At 44.4% G+C, this 18986-nt stretch overlaps 1 protein-coding gene across 3 annotated transcripts in view; it reads right to left on the minus strand.

Moving 5' to 3' along the window:
- Positions 1–929: 929 nt before the first annotated feature.
- LOC139275186 (lysosomal proton-coupled steroid conjugate and bile acid symporter SLC46A3) overlaps positions 930–18986 on the minus strand; it is a 36164-nt gene continuing 18107 nt past the window's right edge. For 2 of the 3 annotated variants that reach the window (XM_070892297.1, XM_070892298.1), the window contains 3 exons: positions 17797–17880; positions 8981–9137; positions 930–4714 (listed from right to left, as the gene is read on the minus strand). In XM_070892297.1, the coding sequence (XP_070748398.1) occupies positions 4642–4714; positions 8981–9137; positions 17797–17880 (314 nt within the window). In that variant the 3' untranslated portion in view covers positions 930–4641. Of the gene's footprint in view, positions 4715–8980; positions 9138–14212; positions 15104–15492; positions 15653–17796; positions 17881–18986 lie in introns of those variants that run through there. The other variant, XR_011595691.1, reaches the window with a different exon arrangement.

The following is an 18986-nucleotide window of genomic DNA, read 5'->3' on the forward strand; positions in this document are numbered from 1 at the left end:
ATTTTTAAAATATGTTTTAATAGGGGTAAAAATAAACTTATTCCAATGGACAGGGTAATTAATATAAAAATTGGTAAAATTTTATTTTGCTATCTTTTAAAACTCTTACGCTGCTAAAATCAAGCCTTACACCTGCTTTTACTAGGCATAAGAGTTTTAAGGACATTCGCTGGGCAGGAGTTGGGCAAATAGCCCAAATTTCTGCCCTCAAAGGCCCTTCTCCCGAGGATGCATGCAATCTTTCAAAAAAAATTTTGACAGATAGCAAGTGCTGGGTTTAGGTGCATGCGCTTCGTGTGCCTAAACCCGGAATTTACGGAGCCTTTTCAGGCATGTGATCACATCATACGCACCCAGAGAGGCTACGATTTACGGTCCATTAACTCAGTTTCTCTTGTCACAGATGCTGCCTGACCTGCTAAGTATTTCCAGCATTTTCTGTTTTTATTTTAGATTTCCAGCATCCACAGTATTTTGCTTTTGTATCACATTTTATTACTTCAGAACTCTCTTTCGAGCATGGTGACCTCAGTGCATTTATAAAGGTTCAAAAGAACATAAATAGTCAATATTCTCTTCAATGTTACATGTTATATTAGAGGAACAGCACATTTGGGATTATCCTGCAGTACACACATACTCAAGAGCAAACAAGTGTGTGAATAGTGCTGCATTGATCTGCAAGCAGTTAGTCAGACTGTAACATCCTAAAAACATTTTTTTTTTTTAAAAACATTGGACTGACGCTTTTTAACTGTCTAAGCCAATGATAGTTGGGTAGCCAGATAAGCAGCAAAACATATATATCGGACACCTGAAGACACCAATAAGCACTCTTGTAAATGTTATTTTATGCGACAACATTCTCATCTAAAAATTCCAACTTCATGACCACTGTGGTTAGTGTAAAAAGAAGAAACATTAAGCACTTTATGGTTGGAAATAATCGTTTTATCTACAGAAAGAAATGCTTGCCTGTAAAAGCACCTTACTACTCTAAGAAACATCTCAAAGAATGATCAACTAATCTGTTTTTGTTGAATTGGTTGAGGGCAGAATGTTGGCTAGAATACCCGAAGAACCCAATGGTCATCTTATAGTGCTATGGGAATTTTAATGTCCACCTGATTAGGCACTGTCTCAGTTTAATGTCTAATATCTGCCTAGTTTAAGTGCTCAAGTCTTAGAATTGGAATTGAACCCACAACCTTCAGATTAAGGGACAAAGAATGTTTATGCTTGTTGTCCTTCCAGATTGGTCATAGGAACAGGATTAGGCCATTCAGCCCCTGAGTCTGTTCCACCATTCTATTAGATTATGGCTGATTTGTACCTGAACTCCATTTACCCACCTTTTCTCCATATCCCTCGTTCTCTATCTTACACTTTCAATTGACCCAGCATCTACAGCCTTTTTGGGGAGAGAACTACAGATTTCCACTACTGTGTGTGAAAAAATGCTTCCTGATTTCACTCCTTACTGGCCTAGTTCTAATTGTAAAATATGCACTCTTGTTCTGGATTAGATCACTCCTCAACCTTCTAAATCAGGCAGGTGCCTCAACTCCCAAGGAAACAGCTCCGTTAAAATGGCTCAGGGCTGGAAAAGAGCTATGGTCCAGATTTTGCTGTAGCAGGACATTGAACGGTGTCTGCTTTTAGTTAGACTTGTTTGTTTAGGTTTTAATTTTTTTTTCTTGGCAAGTTGCTGAAAGTGCGATCTGATAATGGTGCAGCAAAGGAAACAGGGCAACCAATTGTGCATCTCCTTAACTAATCAGATTGAAATATTCAGAGGAAGAACTGAGAGGAAGTGTCAATTAGAGTGGTGAATTCAATGTCAAATCAGGTACAGAAAGAGAAATAAAGAGAGGGAATCAAAGATTGGATCAAGAGAAAAAAAAGACAGAAAAGTAAAAAAAAACATTTAAAAAAATTCTCCAACAATTAATACCTGAAGGAATGAGACTCCACACTAGTAATAGTTATTTTTCAGTGCCAGAGAGGTTGATTGGCTGTAATTAACTCTCATCACATAGTTAAAAGGGTACTTACACTTGAAATGACAAGAGTTAACTTTCTTTTGGTTTAGGTGGTATCTACTGTGCAAATATAGCAACTTCATGCCATTCAATGCAAGTCAATGGTGATGCAGACGAAAAAATGCGGTTTTCACAACAGTGGACAGCAACTTTTGGATATTGGCATTTAAAAGCACATCTGCTCCTCGTTTGAAGTTGTTGTACCATTTGTGCAGAAATAACAGTGAGTGTCATTAGCCTCACCGCTATTTTGACAGTAAAATCTGGCCCAGTAAGTCCTCTACTGGTTTCTGCCAAATCGTCCCAAGGCACTTCACTAAGGAGAAAAGGAATGGATACCAATCCTTTGTGAGATTGTTAGGAAAAGTGACTGAAAGCTTGGTTGAATTTTGCAAAGGTTTTTATAGGTAGTGAGGAAGAAGTTTCAAAGAGCGAAGAGAGAAAGAGAAAACACAGTAGGTCAAGGGACTGGAGGACATGAAAGGCTGGAGAAGGGTGCAGAGATAGGGTGAGGAGAGTCCGTGAAAAGATCTGCAGATTAGGATTTTAAAGGCGATCCATTGGGAGCCAATATGTCAGTGAAGATGGGGGTGATGGTGAATGGGGTGTAGTGCAGGACAGGAGGCTATGAGAGCAGCAAAGAGAGCATGGGAAATATGAGCTGTAGAGGTGAAAAAGACATGAATAGGGGTTTCAGCGGCAGCGGAGGTAAACTTGGGAGGCAGGCGAGCAATGTCGCAGGAGGTACGAACAGTGGTCTTTGCAGTGGATACTAGGACCTACTTATAGAGCACTGCAAGTGGACAGCACTGAGTCAAACTGCCCTTCTGACACTCTGATCATCTAAGGAAAGCAACCTCTGATAAACCGTGACGCATCTAACCTCAGAAAATAGGTGTTTGTTCCATGCATTGGCTGGTTACATTGATACAGTGAGGGATACTCCTACTGTGTTAGAAGTTAAAGGACATTGTTGAGACAGAGTAGAGGGAGCCTTGCTCTACATCAAATTGTGTTGCACATAACCCGAAAGTGGTTCCTGTTGATAATGAATGCCTGAAATGGGAATGTGTTCCTTTACTAACATGATGGGCAAGGAAACAGATTTAATATATACTTGGATTTTCAGAATTTGTTTCACAAGGATTCACATTGGTGATTAATGGCTGAGTTAAAGAGTAACAGGACAGGCAGTAAAGTATGGCATTGGATACAAAATTAGCTTAAAACAGAAAAAAAAGAGCGGCCATAAATGGGAACCTTTGAACTTGAAAGGGAGGTTACAAGTGAGGTCGATGTTGGGACCATTGCTATTTTTAATATTTATTAATGACTTGACAAGGGTATAATAAATAAAATCTAGATAATATCAAATAGGGGGCAGAACAAATAATGAAGAACACTGCAACCAGATTATGAAGGATTTTTTTTTAGGTTATTGGCCCAATTGATGGCAAATGCATTTCAATGTTAACAAAATCACATTTGCAGAGGTGTGCATTTGTGTAATTTTGTTAGCAGTTTGTTCATTTAAAAAAAAATAGGCATCTCATCGCATCTCAAAAAATAGGAATTTTAGCCTTTGTTTGAATTAATGCAGATGTGGGTAGTTTCTGCTGCGGGACTGGGTTGAAACTGCTCAAATTTATTTCACTTAGAACCCATCATAGAAAGACTTTCATCCCATCAGTCAGGACAGCAATAGAATAGTGTTTTAACCTTCCGCACCACCCAGTCGTCCTGGCAATAGTAATTAATCGAAATACATTTCATAACAAGAATTTAATGCAAAACATATCTTCATATTTCTATAAATAACATGGAAATGGGCAGAACAGTTTTTGTTTCAGATTTCCAGTATCAGCAGTGTTTTGCTTTTTGTCTACACTTTAATCATGGTGTCCCAGGAAGTTCATATACTCTGTCAAGAAAGACTGGATCAACTGGGCTTGTATTCACTGGAGTTCAGAAGAATGAGAGGGGACCTCATAGAAACGTTTAAAATTCTGACGGGGTTAGACAGGTTAGATGCAGGAAGAATGTTCCAAATGTTGGGGAAGTCCAGAACCAGGGGTCACAGTCTAAGGATAAGGGGTAAGCCATTTAGGACCGAGATGAGGAGAAACTTCTTCACCCAGAGAGTGGTGAACCTGTGGAATTCTCTACCACAGAAAGTAGTTGAGGCCAATTCACTAAATATATTCAAAAGGGAGTTAGATGAAGCCCTTACTACTCTGGGGATCAAGGGGTATGGCGAGAAAGCAGAAATGGGGTACTGAAGTTGTATGTTCAGCCATGAACTCATTGAATGGCGGTGCAGGCTAGAAGGGCTGAATGGCCTACTCCTGCACCTATTTTCTATGTTTTCTAAAGGGCTAATTGCTTAATGAATCAGAAATGCCTATTGCATACTGTCTGATACTGATGGTATTATTCTAACTATCAGGTTTTTATACTGCATGTGGAACTGTGCAAACATCCTTTTTTTTTAAATAAATACTGGGAACAAGCAGATATATTGGTTCATAATGAGGCTTTGGAAGTGGCAAAACAACACAAGATATTCTCACTGCAGTCCAAGTGAAAGCTTGCACAAGAACTAACTGCTGCAGTCTTCATTAGTAATCAGTTTGGTGTAATCGTCCTCTTGAGGCTTCCACCAGAGCAAGAAGCTGAAGAACAGACAGCAAATAAATAAAGTCAGCAAAATAATTGAACAATATCATACAAACTCATGAATCGGAAATATGTTTTTTTAGACAGAGGTTTTACTTATGTTTCATGTTATTTATACATCTTTTGAAGACATAGATTTTCTGCTTCAGTTACACTGGATCCTACCAACCACATATTACACTCAACCTTGTTATTTAAAGAGGCATGGAGCCTCCAGAGCAAATGACCTCTGATGTAGAAGTGGAGCCAGAGGCAGCAAGGATGCATCACCGCAAACTACATTGTCACCTGCAAAAGCCATTTAACAGAACCTATTAGAGGAAACCTTCTCCCAAGTGTTCCCCAAAAGCTTTGTTTACAAGACGTCCCTATGTCCTTCAACAAATCATTGGCCCATATTTTCCGGTGCCTGCGGGTGCATACATGCCTGCAAGAGCCCCGCAAGTTCTGGGTTTTCATGCGCAAAGCACATGTACAAAAACCCAGAACTTGCGATCGGTCAAGAATCTTCTCCAATATACTCTGCACTCCCAGAACAGTCTCTCAATCTGGCAGGCAGACCACTCTGCAAAGCACATGTTCCCTAGTCAACATAAATGACACTACAAAAAGGCAGCAAATACAAAAGAGACCTATCTTATTTGTTTTCATGCACTTTTTTTTCATGTCAATGACTGCTTTAACATCAACTCCCTCCAGCGTTGGCACACCGTGGCGACAGTGTGCAGTATCTACAGGATTCACTGCAGCAACACACCAAGGCGCGTACTGCAGCACCTCTCAAACCCACAACCTCCCATCACCTAGAAGTGCAAGGGTAACAAGTGCATGGGAACACCATCACCTCCAAGATACACACCATCATGACTTGGAAATGTATCACCATTCCTTCATTGTCCCTGGGTCAAAATCCTGGAACTCCCTACCTATCAGCATTGTAGGAGCACCTTCACCACACAGACTGCAGTGGTTCAAGAAGAAGGACCACCATCACTTTCACCTAAGGATGCAGAATAAATGCTAGCGACACCCACATCCCGAGAAGGAGTATAAAATAAAATCATTCTGCGTTGTAGTCTTTGTAGTGAATGAGTTCCTGGAGGTCAAACATACTTTAGTGCTTTTACATAATGCAACCCCTATATCTGGAGCCTTTGAGTTGGCTAGCACCTGAGTTTCTGTGAAGGATTTCTAGGATTATGATGGTTCAGGACATTTATCAGCATGGGCACTACAAGGCCCTGCCTCAGGCGGCTGCAGTTCTGTACCTGTGGTACCAACCTGGCCTTGGCTACTTTCTACCACATGGGAAGTTATTGAAGGTGGAGGCCAGAATGGTATGGAGTCTGTGAGGCAAAACACCATCATCCTCTGCAAGTCAAGACCTATTGATCAGCAGACCTCAAAACCAGCATGGATGTTGGTGATACCCCAATCAATAGTTCCCTGGTTTGGCCAAGCTGATCAGTCAATCTGTCCATGAAAGAGGAGATTGGAGCCCGAGGCCTGAATGGCAACAGTCGAAGCATTCAGAAGATGCAAAAACTGGCATTATAGACTCTGCAGTGGGGCCTGAAGCAGATATCCCTAGAGCTAGTATGCATTCCAAGGTGGACTGCAGAGTTTCCATGCCATGCAACAGAACCCTACACATGCAGGTAGCAGATTGATCAACACTAGCAGCTGTAGGGTAGAACCTCGAGCAATCTGTCTGATGCAGAGAGTCCTGGACAGTTAATCCACTTTCTCCTGGGCCAAAATCCATTTCTCCGCTAGTTTCTAGGTTTTACTGTGACCTCCACCTTCGCCGCCACTTTCTACTGAGACTGTATTCTCTGCTGGACTGCCTCTATTCTAGTGCCTGGTCTGCTCTTGCAGCCTCAGTTTTCTGCTCCTATGCTGAAAATGTTTCATTTTATGCTATGCTAACACTGATCTCTTGCTGCTGGCTCCCATTCTGCTCTACATTCTGTTCCAATACTGCTGAATGATCTCTACTTTTCTGCTTGCTTCCTGTGGCTGCTGACTCCACTCATCCTTCAGAATTCTTCTGTCACCCCTTGCAGGACTAGCTCCTCAAGCTCCTACTACCGCTTCTGGTCTTACGTGCTCCTCACCTCCCTATAGATGCTCCTCAGACCAACTCCCTCATCTGCACTGATCCTGTGGATTTATAATTCACTGGCTCTCTGCCCTATGTTATTGGTTTTCATTCCCACGATTTCTCTCTCTTCTGCTGGCATACTGAATCTGTTGTCACACACAGATAGCTGTATGCACCTCTGCTGGACTTCTGGAGAAATCTATACTGGTTCATGGTCAAATCTCCACTCGTCCTTAGCCCCCTGTTTTCCATGGAACAATCTCCAGCATGATAACCTTACCTAGGCAGTTTCCATTATAAATGTTGACATAGGAATTTATAGTGGAATAAATCGACAAGAAATGCAGATGTCATTTCTACTTGGGACATTTCCACTGGCGGATGGATAGGTAACCAGAGGACACAGATTTAATATAACTGGTAAAAGAACCAGAGGAGAGATTAGGAGAATTTGTTTTACGTGGCAAGTTGTTACGATCTGGAATGCACTGCCTGAAAGGGTGATGGAAGCAGATTCAATAGTAACTTTCAAAAGGGGAAAAATTTGCTGGGATATAGGAAAAGGGTAGTGGGATGGGACTAATTGAATAGTTCTTTCAAAGAGTTGGCACTGGCACAGTGTGCCAAATGGCCTCCATCTGCACTGTATCATTCTATAATTCTATGACTGTTGGGTGAATGGACTGTTTCAGTGTTGTCCTTTTCATGTAATTCGAACAGCATTTGGGCCCAAGTTTCCACATGATTTGCTCCTGATTTTTTAGGAGCAACTGGTGGAGAACGGAGTATCTTAGAAATCGGAATTCTCCACATTTAAGTTTTCTGCAGTTCTAGTCAGGTAGAACAGTTTCACTTTTGAACAGAATTTTTTTTTCAAAAAGGGGACGTATCCGGCCACTGAGCCTGATTTGAAAGTTTCCACAGTGAAAACGTACTCCAAACTAACTTAGAATGGAGCAAGTGAAGATTTTTGTAACTTGAAAAAACCTTGTCCACACATTAAAAAAATCAGGCGCAGGTTACAAATTAGGCATCTGGAACGAGGTGGGGGGTGGGGGGGGGGGGGGAAGTCATTACATTCTACAATAAATCCTTATTTATACTTATACAAATATTATACAAATAAATCCAACCTGAATAAAAATTTATAAGCAAAGAAAAGATTAAATAAACCATGTTCCTACCTGTGTGAAAGTGCTTCAGGCAGGCCTTTCAGGCAGCAGTTTCCCGACGGCAGGGGAGGGGGCGGGGGGGGAGGCAGTGAGAAGGCTGCAGGAAGCCTCAGAACTTGAGGCAGCCGTTCCCAACGGCAGGGGGGGGGGGGAGGCAGTGAGGGCCCGACCGACGGCAGCTGGGGGGAGGCAGGGAGAAGGCTGCAGGAAGCCTCAGAAGTTGAGGCAGCCATTCCCGACGGGCCCGACCGACGGCAGGGGGAGAAAGCTGCAAGAAGCCTCAGTGCTGATCATGGAGGGGCAATGTGGTTTTATTAAAAAATGTTAAACATTGAACAGCTACAAAGAACTACAAAAATGGCCGAGTGCCAATGTTTCCTTCACTGCGTGTGCGCGAACGTTCCAACTCGCACGAGCAGGGTTGCCGGCACGAAAAAAACTCATTTAAATGGTACCCGCCCCCTCCTACTTACAAAATCGGCGCGAGTGGTAGGCTCCGCCCCGAGCGCCGTGCCAAGCAGACATCGAGCTGCAAAGCGCTCGAGAATAGCGCGTTTTTTTTCAGGCGCCGTTTTCGGTGCGAAAAACTGGCGCCCAGCTCAGAGGGGCGCCTGTTTTGCCGCGTGTGGAAACTTGGGGCCTTGATCATTTTGACTTCACCACCAGTGAGCTATTTCAACAACAACTGGGTCAATAAATGTCAACAGTATGTAAATATGATTTAATAATTAACTGAGTTTGAGTATAAACAAAATAGAGCCAATTGTTGTAGGGCACGATTTCACAATCTCATAAATCAGAGTTTTTTGGCCCCATGCTATTTTGTTTCATGTCGGGAAAAATTTGCAGAGCTATGAGGAAAGTGCAGTGGAGTGGGACTAATTGGATAGCTCTTTCAAAGAGCCGCGTTACAGGCACGATGGGCCGAATAGCCTCATTCTTTGCTGTAAGATTCTAAGATTGGGACGCATCATACTATGACTTACCACAGAATACAAACTGGAATGAAGCATAAACATGCTGCTAGCAAAAAGCTGAAGCCTGTAAATTTTTCAACGGTGGCAGCATAAACACTATTGAAAATTGCAGCTGAAACGGTACCACTTAAATTTTCAAGACAGGCAATACAGGCAAAGAGAGCACCTGCAAAAAGAACAAAGGAAAATCAAATAATTGTATTTATTTACAGAGCAACAATCACTTGAACACCACACTCTCAAACAGATTGCTCTCTTGAAAAAAAAACAACTTTCTTTGATAGGTAAAATGGGAAGAGGGAGGAGGTTCACGTGGAGTATAAACACTGGCATTGACCAGTTAGGCTGAATGGCTCTCTGCCAACATTAAAAATTGCACTTGTCCGAGCAGCTTGGACAGCTACAGCACCCTGGAGACAGGGCCAGGGAACAGGCCCAGTGAGTAGGAGAGTTGATTTTGAGGGAAAGTCAATTATGCTCATGGCCTTTGTCATGTCACAGATTGTTGTCTAAAATAGTTTGTTCTGAGGACATGACTAGAAGCACAGGAGCAATTCACTTGTTCAGCACTTCTGTCAGTGGACTCAAGATCCACTCCCACCATGCTCAGGGACAGGATGCTTTATGAAGTGGAGGCAGCCGAGACAATGCTCCTCCAAGGAGGCCAGGTCGGAGAGGTGCTCCCTGAAGACCCGCAGTGGGGGTGGCGTCCTGTGCAGTACCCTCCTCCTCTCACTTCTGCGAGCTGCTCCTGCACGCTCGTGTCTTCCTTGCTACTCCTCCTCTTCTAACCTTGAAGGCAGTTCTATGAAACCACTCAGGCAACTGTTTAGAAGGCAGTCAAAAACAGTCCAGCACCAGCAAAATCATCTCAGATGTCAGAATTAAGTTTTCAGTTAAAAAACAAGCCAAAAGACAAACAAAAGTTCACCAGCAGCTTCAATTGACAAACCAGGAAGTAATCTGTAAGTCGTGGATGAGCCCTTTAAATAGCACCGCTAAGGGTCCCCCCTGCCTCTCGAGCCACAAGTTGCTGGGCAAGTTAAGTTAATCACGTTGCGAGTCCAACACTGGGTCAGACCAATATCAGAAAAGGATTCGATTCATCGTTTTAAATAGTTCTGGCGTATAACCTGGGTGCCTCGAGTAGCTTGATCTAGTATGGTGGGCAGCACACCTCCGATGCGTAATATGCCCGTATACCCTGACCACCATATCGGATGTTGAAGTGCCCATTTTGCACCTGAGAAACATGTGCGGCATAATCAAATTTCTGGGTCAGATTGATCTGGCAGTACTTAAACAGATCCCGGTGGATAAGGTATAATTTGTTTGGTGGTTGCTGAAACATCATGTTCTTTCTGTATTGATGAAGCTGGCCCAACTTGGTAATGCATTCTAAAACCAGGCTCAGAAATCCACTTGTGGTATACAAAGCTAGGAGTGCTTTGTTGTATCAGATTTGGAGAGGAGCTAACAGAGTACAGGCCTCTTTCCAGATCAATAATATTAGTACAATCTGAAAGAAATTCTAATCACAGACCAGTTAACAGCAAGTTTTCGACCACTTACAAAACAACAAATTTACTGTAAGTGGACAATTCATCGGGAGAATTACCCTGCTCTTCTTCAAAAAGTGCCATGGGGGTCTTTTACATAGATCTGAGAGTGGTCTCGGGATAACATGTCATCTGAAAGACGGCACGTCCGACAGTGCAGCACTCCCTCAATGATGCACTGAAGTTTCAAGCTAGATTATGTGCGAGAGTAAGGCTTGAACCAATGACCTTCTGACTTAAAGGCAAGAGTGCTACCACTGAACCACAGCTGACACAAAGCAACACTTTGAAGTCAAGCCTAACATTTTTATTAAAAGCTATAAGTGAATGAACATTTAGCTATCCTCTTGGCAAAGATATTTCACAAGAGAAAAAAAATACAACAGAAACAGGGATATCACTATTTGTTTAAATTCCAGTCTCCACGTGTTGTTCTGGAATCTAGAGACAAGACTTCAGGGGGCCGAAATTGCCCCCTTTTTTTTATTTTTTTTTTAAGGCCAGTTAGGTGGGAAGGCCTTTCCAACCGGGGACAGGCAGATGGTGTGACCCGTTGTCAGCCGCGAGCCAACCCCTTACCAGCTGGTGGCGACCCCATTTCCGTCCAGTGAGGGAAATTGCCCCGCGGAAGCACAGCCGCCACCGGTTGGTGCCCCCGACAGCTTCGCGCGGCAGAAAGCTGCCAGTGGCGGGTGAGGGCGCACCGCCGCGGCCGCCATTTTGTTTTATATGTTGGCAGATTCAGCAGTCGGCCAGACAATGCTGGCCACTGGTTGGGCCAGGCCACCAATAGGCAGCCCGGCACCCCCTCTTGGGTGCAGGGCCGCTGGCTCGGCCGAAGCCCTCCTTGGTGGCCCAGTGAGTGCCAACGAGGCCTCACGGCGTCCCTCCCCTTTAATAAGAACTTAAGAACATAAGAAATAGGAGCAGGAGTAGGCCATACGGCCCCTCGAGCCTGCTCAACCATTTAATACGATCATGGCTGATCCGATCATGGACTCAGGTCCACTTTCCCTGTCTGCTCCCCATAATCCCTTATCGGTTAACAACCTGTCTATCTCGGTCTTAAATTTATTCAATGTCCCAGCTTCCACAGATTTACAACCCGCAGAAGAAATTCCTCCTCATCTCAGTTTTAAATGGGGGGCCCCTTATCCTAAGATTGTGCCCCCTAGTTCTAGTCTCCCCCATCAGTGGAAACATCCTCTCTGCATCCACCTTGTCAAGGCCCTTCATAATCTTGTATGTTTCGATAAGATCATCTCTCATTCTTCTGAATTCCAATGAATAGAGGCCCAAACTCCTCAACCTTTCCTCATAGGTCAACCCGCTCATCTCCGGAATCAATCTAGTGAACCTTCTCTGACCTGCCTCCAAAGCAAGTATATCCTTTCATAAAAAACAGCACGCAGTATTCCAGGTGTGGCTTCACCAATACCCTGTATAACTAGCAAGACCCCTGCTTTTATACTCCAACCCCTTTGCAATAAAGGCCAAGATTCCATTGGCCTTCTTGATCACTTGCTGTACCCGCATACAAACCTTTTGTGTTTCATGCACAAGTACCCCCAGGTCCCGTTGTATTGCGGCACTTTGCAATCTTTCTCCATTTAAATAATAACTTGCTCTTTGATGTTTTCTGCCAAAGTGCATGACCTCACACTTTCCAACATTATACTCCATCTGCCAAATTTTTGCCCACTCACTTAGCCTGTCTATGTCCTTTTGCAGATTTTTTGTGTCCTCCTCACACATTGCTTTTCCTCCCATCTTTGTATCGTCAGCAAATTTGGCTACTTTACACTCGGTCCCTTCTTCCAAGTCATTAATATAGATTGTAAATAGTTAGGGTCCCAGCACTGATCCCTGCGACACCCCACTAGTTACTGATTGCCAACCTGAGAATGAACCATTTATCCCGACTCTGTTTTCTGTTAGCTAGCCAATCCTCTATCCATGCTAATAGATTACCCCCAACCCCGTGAACTTTTTTCTTGTGAGTAACCTTTTATGTAGCACCTTGTCAAATGCCTTCTGGAAGTCCAAATACACCACATCCACTGGTTCCCCTTTATCCACCCTGTTCGTTACATCCTCAAAGAATTCCAGCAAATTTGTCAAACATGACTTCCCCTTCATAAATCCATGCTGACTCGGCCTGACCAAATTTTGCTTTTCCAAATGTTCTGCTACTGCTTCTTTAATAATGGACTCTAACATTTTCCCAACCACAGATGTTAGGCTAACTGGTCTATAGTTTCCTGCTTTTTGTCTGCCTCCTTTTTTTAAATAGGGGTGTTACATTTGCGTTTTGCAATCTGCTGGGACTTCCCCAGAATCCAGGGAATTTTGGTAAATTACAACTAATGCATCCACTATCCCTGCCACTACTTCTCGTAAGACCCTAGGATGCAAGTCATCAGGTCCAGGGGATTTATCTGCCTTTAGTCCCATTATCTTACTGAGTACCACCTCCTTAGTGATTGTGATTGTGTTAAGTTCCTTCCCCACTATAGCCCCTTGACTATCCACTGTTGGGATATTGTTAGTGTCCTCTACCGTAAAGACTAATACAAAATTTAAGTGAAGGGGATGGACGTTGCTACGCATCAGCGCAACGCTGATGACACCGCCCTCCTTCAGCCCTGCTCCCGACTCTCTTCTGCCCCCAACACTGCCCTGTTTTGCAGTCAAAGGTGCCCAATTTCCCTCTATTCCCACCCCATCCGTACTGGCAGTAATTCGGCATTTAATTCGAATTATCCGCCCCGAATGGGACGGAGGGCGATTTCGGGAACCATATCATTTCGACCCACCGTATACACCTCTTTCTGATTAAAGCACGTTACTCCTATTCCATAATTGCTCTGAAAAAATCTTGCACTTTCTGATCCTAACCTCTTTATTTTAACTTTGATGACAGGATACTGAAGTAACATTTATTCTGCCGCAATGTTGTTGCCACCTCTCTATGCCTTATACGTACAGACTGACAATGATTACAGTCTGCTGATTACAATCAATTTGTGCTTGCTTCATACGTCATCAAGCTCCTTGATGCAATATCTTTTTCTAGTGTTGCTGAACTGGGCTAAGAGTTATTCTTCAGCAAGTGGCTGTCACAGCTGATTGTTTCACAAGGAAACAATGGGCTAGACTTTCCACTTCACATCGCTGGGCTAGTGCCCATATATTGCCCAAAAAGGGCTGATATCGCCCAAAGATGGAAAGTTGGACACATCGCCGAGCTTTTCGCTGAGTCGATTGCCTGGCCCAACTTTCAGCTCACATCGCCCAGCCCAACTTTCGGCACATCGCCAGGCTGATCGCTCGCCGAGAACACCGCTGGAGAATAGTTGCTATTGCCTGGCCTTCCCCACAGACCTCGGCACTACGGATGCCATTTTGAATGTCGGAGGAAGAGAGGAGGCCTCTTAAATAGGGGCTTAGATAGTTTGTGAATTATTTAAGAGCCCTTTAAAGATAGATATACTCACAATTAGACGTTTTATTATATTTATATAAATAAGTGATATTTTATACTTACTTGGTTTGGCCTGGAGATTGTTTAACAACAGTTGCACTAATGTTCTATTTTAACTTATGTTATTAGAAGACACTGCACAACAATTGTAAAGTGAAATAAAATGGTTTTAATAAAATGACAACTTTTGAACCATTATTTTTCAATTACAAACACCAACACACCCTCCCATCCCCCACCACACCCCAACAGTGAAACGACAAAACCAACAATAAATGTGAACAATATTAAAAAGAGTGCATCCCCCTCCCTACCTGCGGCCATGTTTTCCTCCAGATCCTACACCTCCCAGTGTTGTCACCTCACCCACCCATTTTGGTCCCTGGGTACTGCTGCGAAGCTGGCATGCAGTGGGCGATGGCAAGACTTCCTGCCATGGTGGGGGACATGCTGGGACGATCGCCTGTTGGAGGGGAAGATAAAACAGGGGTATCGCCTTCCGAGTCAAGAGGTGGTGCATCCTCCTGACTTGCCTGTGTGCCGGTGCTTGTGGTCACGGGAGCTCGGGATGCAGCGCCGTGTACCGCCAAGAACGCATGCCGCATGGCATGGTTGGAGGCAGAGATTTCACGCAACTCCAGGATCATCTGCTGCGTCGCCGCCGCTTGGCGAGCAGACACCCGGGAGAATTCCTGCGTGAACCCCACAAACACCTGGAGCTGCTCGCGGTGGATCGCGACAGACTCCTCGCACAGTCGTGCCAGCCTCTCCACGCAGTCGTCCAAGGTAGGCCTTTGCTCAAGCCGCTGACCTGGCCTCCGTGTGGTCTGTGACGGCACCAATGTGCGCTTTGTCATCGCCAACTGCATGCCGTTTGGTTCCGATACCTCCTCAGTTGGGATCCCCAGCGGGGCCGCAGGTTTCCCTGACAGAGGGATGCAAGGGGCATCCTCCTCTGTCTCCAGGTATTCCTTCTCCTCCTCGGGCTCGGTGGTCTCCTCCTTTTCACCACCCGTGGTGAATGACACATGCAGTGGGTCAGGTCCACGTGAGCGTCTGTCCTCCCGTTGCGCTCTGGAGCTGGTAAAGCTGCAAAACACAATTGAGATTATTAGAGCAGAAAGCATTGTTGCGCCGCGCTGGCATACGTAGGAGGAGCAGCACTAATCCCATCAATGTGACCGAGAAATGTTACATATTAATGCATCACATGGTGGTACCTATGTCAGTACATCCATGTGGAATTCACTGCGCCAGAGAGCTGTGGAGGCTGGATCAGTCGCAGATAGACAGAATGATAAGGGAGTGAGGGTTTATAGGGTGCGGACAGAAAACGGGACAGATGGCCTGCTCTTATGTTGTCAACCTGAGCGCGGCAGAGAGGCGCACAGAAGCTGCATGCATAACGTGACATCAATCGTCTATATGACAATGAAATGATGTCACATAGCTTTTACACTGCTTGACACATTACTCACATGGCGCATGGGATGGTCCGGCAACACAATGGATGGTGACCTCTCAACTGTGGGCTCCCACTAGCGCTGCAGCACGTTCCTCCAGGTCGCTCAGTCGCTGTATTACAGCAGGGCCTCCCCCGGTGCATCTCTGCTGTGCCCGATTATTAGATAGCTTCCTCTGCAAACGTGAATAGAGCATGGCATAAGCTACTTGGCTAGATTGTGTCATTTATACACAACAGTTTCAAACGTTATATGCTAATAGGGGTTGTGTCCACAATTGATGCATGGTTATAACAAAGATCGGTGTGTTTAGAGGCTAATGCTTGCGACATACATCTCTCTCGAATACAATCTACTTTGAAGTTGACAATGACAGTATCTAATGTCCAAAAGTGTCCCATGCCAAACAGTGAGCAAAGGCAGCTTTCCCCCAGTCCATACTGGGTCCCTGTGTAAGTGACAGCAGCCAGAGAGACTTAAAATGGGCATAGGCTCATGGCCCTGTCCAGTTCTTAGCAGGGATGATATACGTTATCTAAGTTAGAATAACAAGCTTACATTCAATGCAAGAGAATTACCATTATAATGATTATTATATTTAGAATGTGCATCATTAAAATATAAAGTCGTACTTACTCTTGTGAAGCAACGAGGCTGTTCCAGCGTTTGCGGCGCTGGTTGGAGCCCCTGGGTTCGTGGGACGCAGATGAAACGACATCAGCTATCTCGCCCCATAACCTGCGGTACGCCAGTGGTGCTGGTTTCCCACCATGCTCCCCCCTGGTCAATTGGGCCCACCGAGAGTGCACCTCCGCCACGAGGGCCTCCTCGAAGAAAGGTCTGGCCCCCTTCCTTTCGCTCTCCATATCTCTCCCACTGTCATTGCTGTCAGACATATTTCTCTCTCTTTCTTTCTCTCTCTCTCTCTCTCTCTCTCTCTCTCTTCCCCCTTCTGCGCATGTGTGGATGATCCCTGACCTCCCGAAATGCGGGAAAACATGGCCACCAAAAAAAAAAGGCCGTTGCCTTCACCATCGTAGGGCTATCGCTGGGAGATGTCACATCGCTGGGCTCTCGCTTCGCCCATTTCACATCGCTGGGCTATCGCTGAGCCGAAAGTCGCGATCCAAAAAATGGGCGATGGTCCAGTGATCATGAAGGCTGCAACATCGCTAAGGCTGGAACATCGCCTATTTTTTGGGCTTTAGCGAACAAAGCAGAAAGTCTAGCCCAATGGTTTTCCTTCATTCTTTGGCTATTGGTTAGATGAGCTACTTTATAATCATTGTGCTGACCTGAATTCCACTGCATGCATAACAGAATGGAGGTTTACATTGGTTATAAATTTAAGGCTGAATCACACCAGGTTTTATGGAAGATGCTATTTTATCAGTCCTAAATAATAGTATAAAAGACTTGCATTTATTTAGCAACTTTCACGATCTCAGGATGATCCAAAGCACTTTCCAGCCAATGAAGTACTTTTAGAGTGTAATCACTGTTGTATTGTCAGAATTGTGGCAGCCAATTTGCACACAACAAGCTCCCACAAACAACAATGTGATAATGACCAGAAGATCTGTTTTAGTGGGGTTAATTGAGGGATAAATATTGACCAGGATGCAGAGTATAACTTCCCTGCTCTTCTTCGAAATAGTGCCATAGGATCTCTTATATCCACCTGAGAGATTAGATAGGGCTTTGATTTAACGTCTCATCCGAAAGACAGCACCTCCAATAGTGCAGTACTCCCTCAAGTTTGCCTTGGTTTTAATAGCAAGTTTTGTTAATCTACTGTCGATAGCAGGCAGATCAGTGCTGCTGTCAGAAGCTCTCTTTGCTATACCCGAGGACCTTCCTTTTCCGGGGATTCTGCAATAATGCCTCTTTGCAAGGCAAAGTTGCACTGTATACAGCAGTGATTTCTAATGGCGAGAGACTAGGAGCTGTGGAGTGCGTAGGAATTTAGGAGTCCATGTGCACAAATCACTAAAAGCTGGTGCACAGGCACAAAAGGTAATCACAAATGGTAAAGGAATGTTTGCCTTTATTTCAAGAGGGTGCAATACAAAAATGAGGAAATTACCACAAACTGGCAAATGTGTCCTATACCAATTCAAGCTACAATCACAAATTTGGAATGCAAAGTGGGCTACTGATATTGCCTGTTTTGCAGTACCGCCAAAGAGCAATTTCATCTCCAATTCAACACAATGGAACTCCACCCAACCTCCTGAATGGAAACCAACATGTTACACAAATCTGTGAATAAAAAACACAATCAAACACCCGATGAAAAAAGTATTTTAAATAACTGACCTTGATCCTTCGGTAAAACTGACTTGGACATCATTGATCGCAAGATAGGGAATGGCATGACAGCAAAAAGAGAAACCAGTCTCACTGTAAAAAAAAAAGTCAAATTGATCAGTCATAAGTATAGAACAGCCAGATTGCATTTATTGTGGGATTTTGAACACCACAATCTTACTTCTCTTCAATTATACACATCTGTTGTGATAGCATAAACATTGATTACACAGTTCACTACATGCAAATTTTAGGTTTTATTTGACAATGGTTAATATTGTCCCAGACTGGACATGCTGACTGAATCGAACAGTAAATTATGTACAGTTTGCAGAAGCTACCCAACAGATTTCACTAAAACTACTTAAGTGATTATCTCAAAACTGCTCACTCTGGCCACGATGTTTACCACAGATTGTAACAGAATCACTCCCTTTAAATTAATGGTTTGTATCTGCTTTGCACATGTTAAATAAATGTAAAGTTACCATGCTTTCTTTCTTTCTCTCTCAGCTCATAATGGACTTTCTTCCATCTTGCCTGGAGCATTCCCACTCACTGCACTTCTCACATACTGGCAGGAATTTAAATTTGGAAGCGGGTAGGGAGTGGGGAGGTTGGAAAGTGGTCGGGAACCCGGCAGAACAGGTTTTCCACAGGCTCTGCCGAATTTAATGGCAGGGTCTGATTAGTATTTCAAAAGCACGGATTCCTGCCCGGAGCCAGCCAGGTGGAGAGGTTGGCTGGCGAGGCCTGCGGCACCAGGCTATAGAGAGGAAGGAGGGAGAGATCGTGGAGGGGCAGGGGGAGGTCGGAGGCTGGAGGAAGGTCGGGGCTGGAAGGGGATCAGAGACAGACCGGAAGGGACGGGGGATATCCGATCACGGAAGGTTGTTGATGCAGGAACATTGGCTCCAGCGGGTAAGTGGAAAGACACTTAACCTCCTGGATCGAATAGTCCTCGCCTCCCATTAGCTGGCGGGTTCCCTGAAGCTTGTGAAACCCGGCCAGCCAGAGTTGAATTTGAAATGGTGGATCACCATGAGACATGTAGCCTCATTATAATATTTAAATGGACGACCCATCTCCTGGGAGCAGGTTTGCTGACCTACCTCCTGGAGCCAAGGTCCCTGCCTAACCCACCCCCGAAATCAGAGACACCCACCCTCTCCAGAGGCCTTCGATCCATCCACGAGGTC

This window comes from Pristiophorus japonicus, chromosome 10, assembly GCF_044704955.1.
Source record: "Pristiophorus japonicus isolate sPriJap1 chromosome 10, sPriJap1.hap1, whole genome shotgun sequence".
NCBI lineage: Eukaryota > Metazoa > Chordata > Chondrichthyes > Pristiophoridae > Pristiophorus > Pristiophorus japonicus.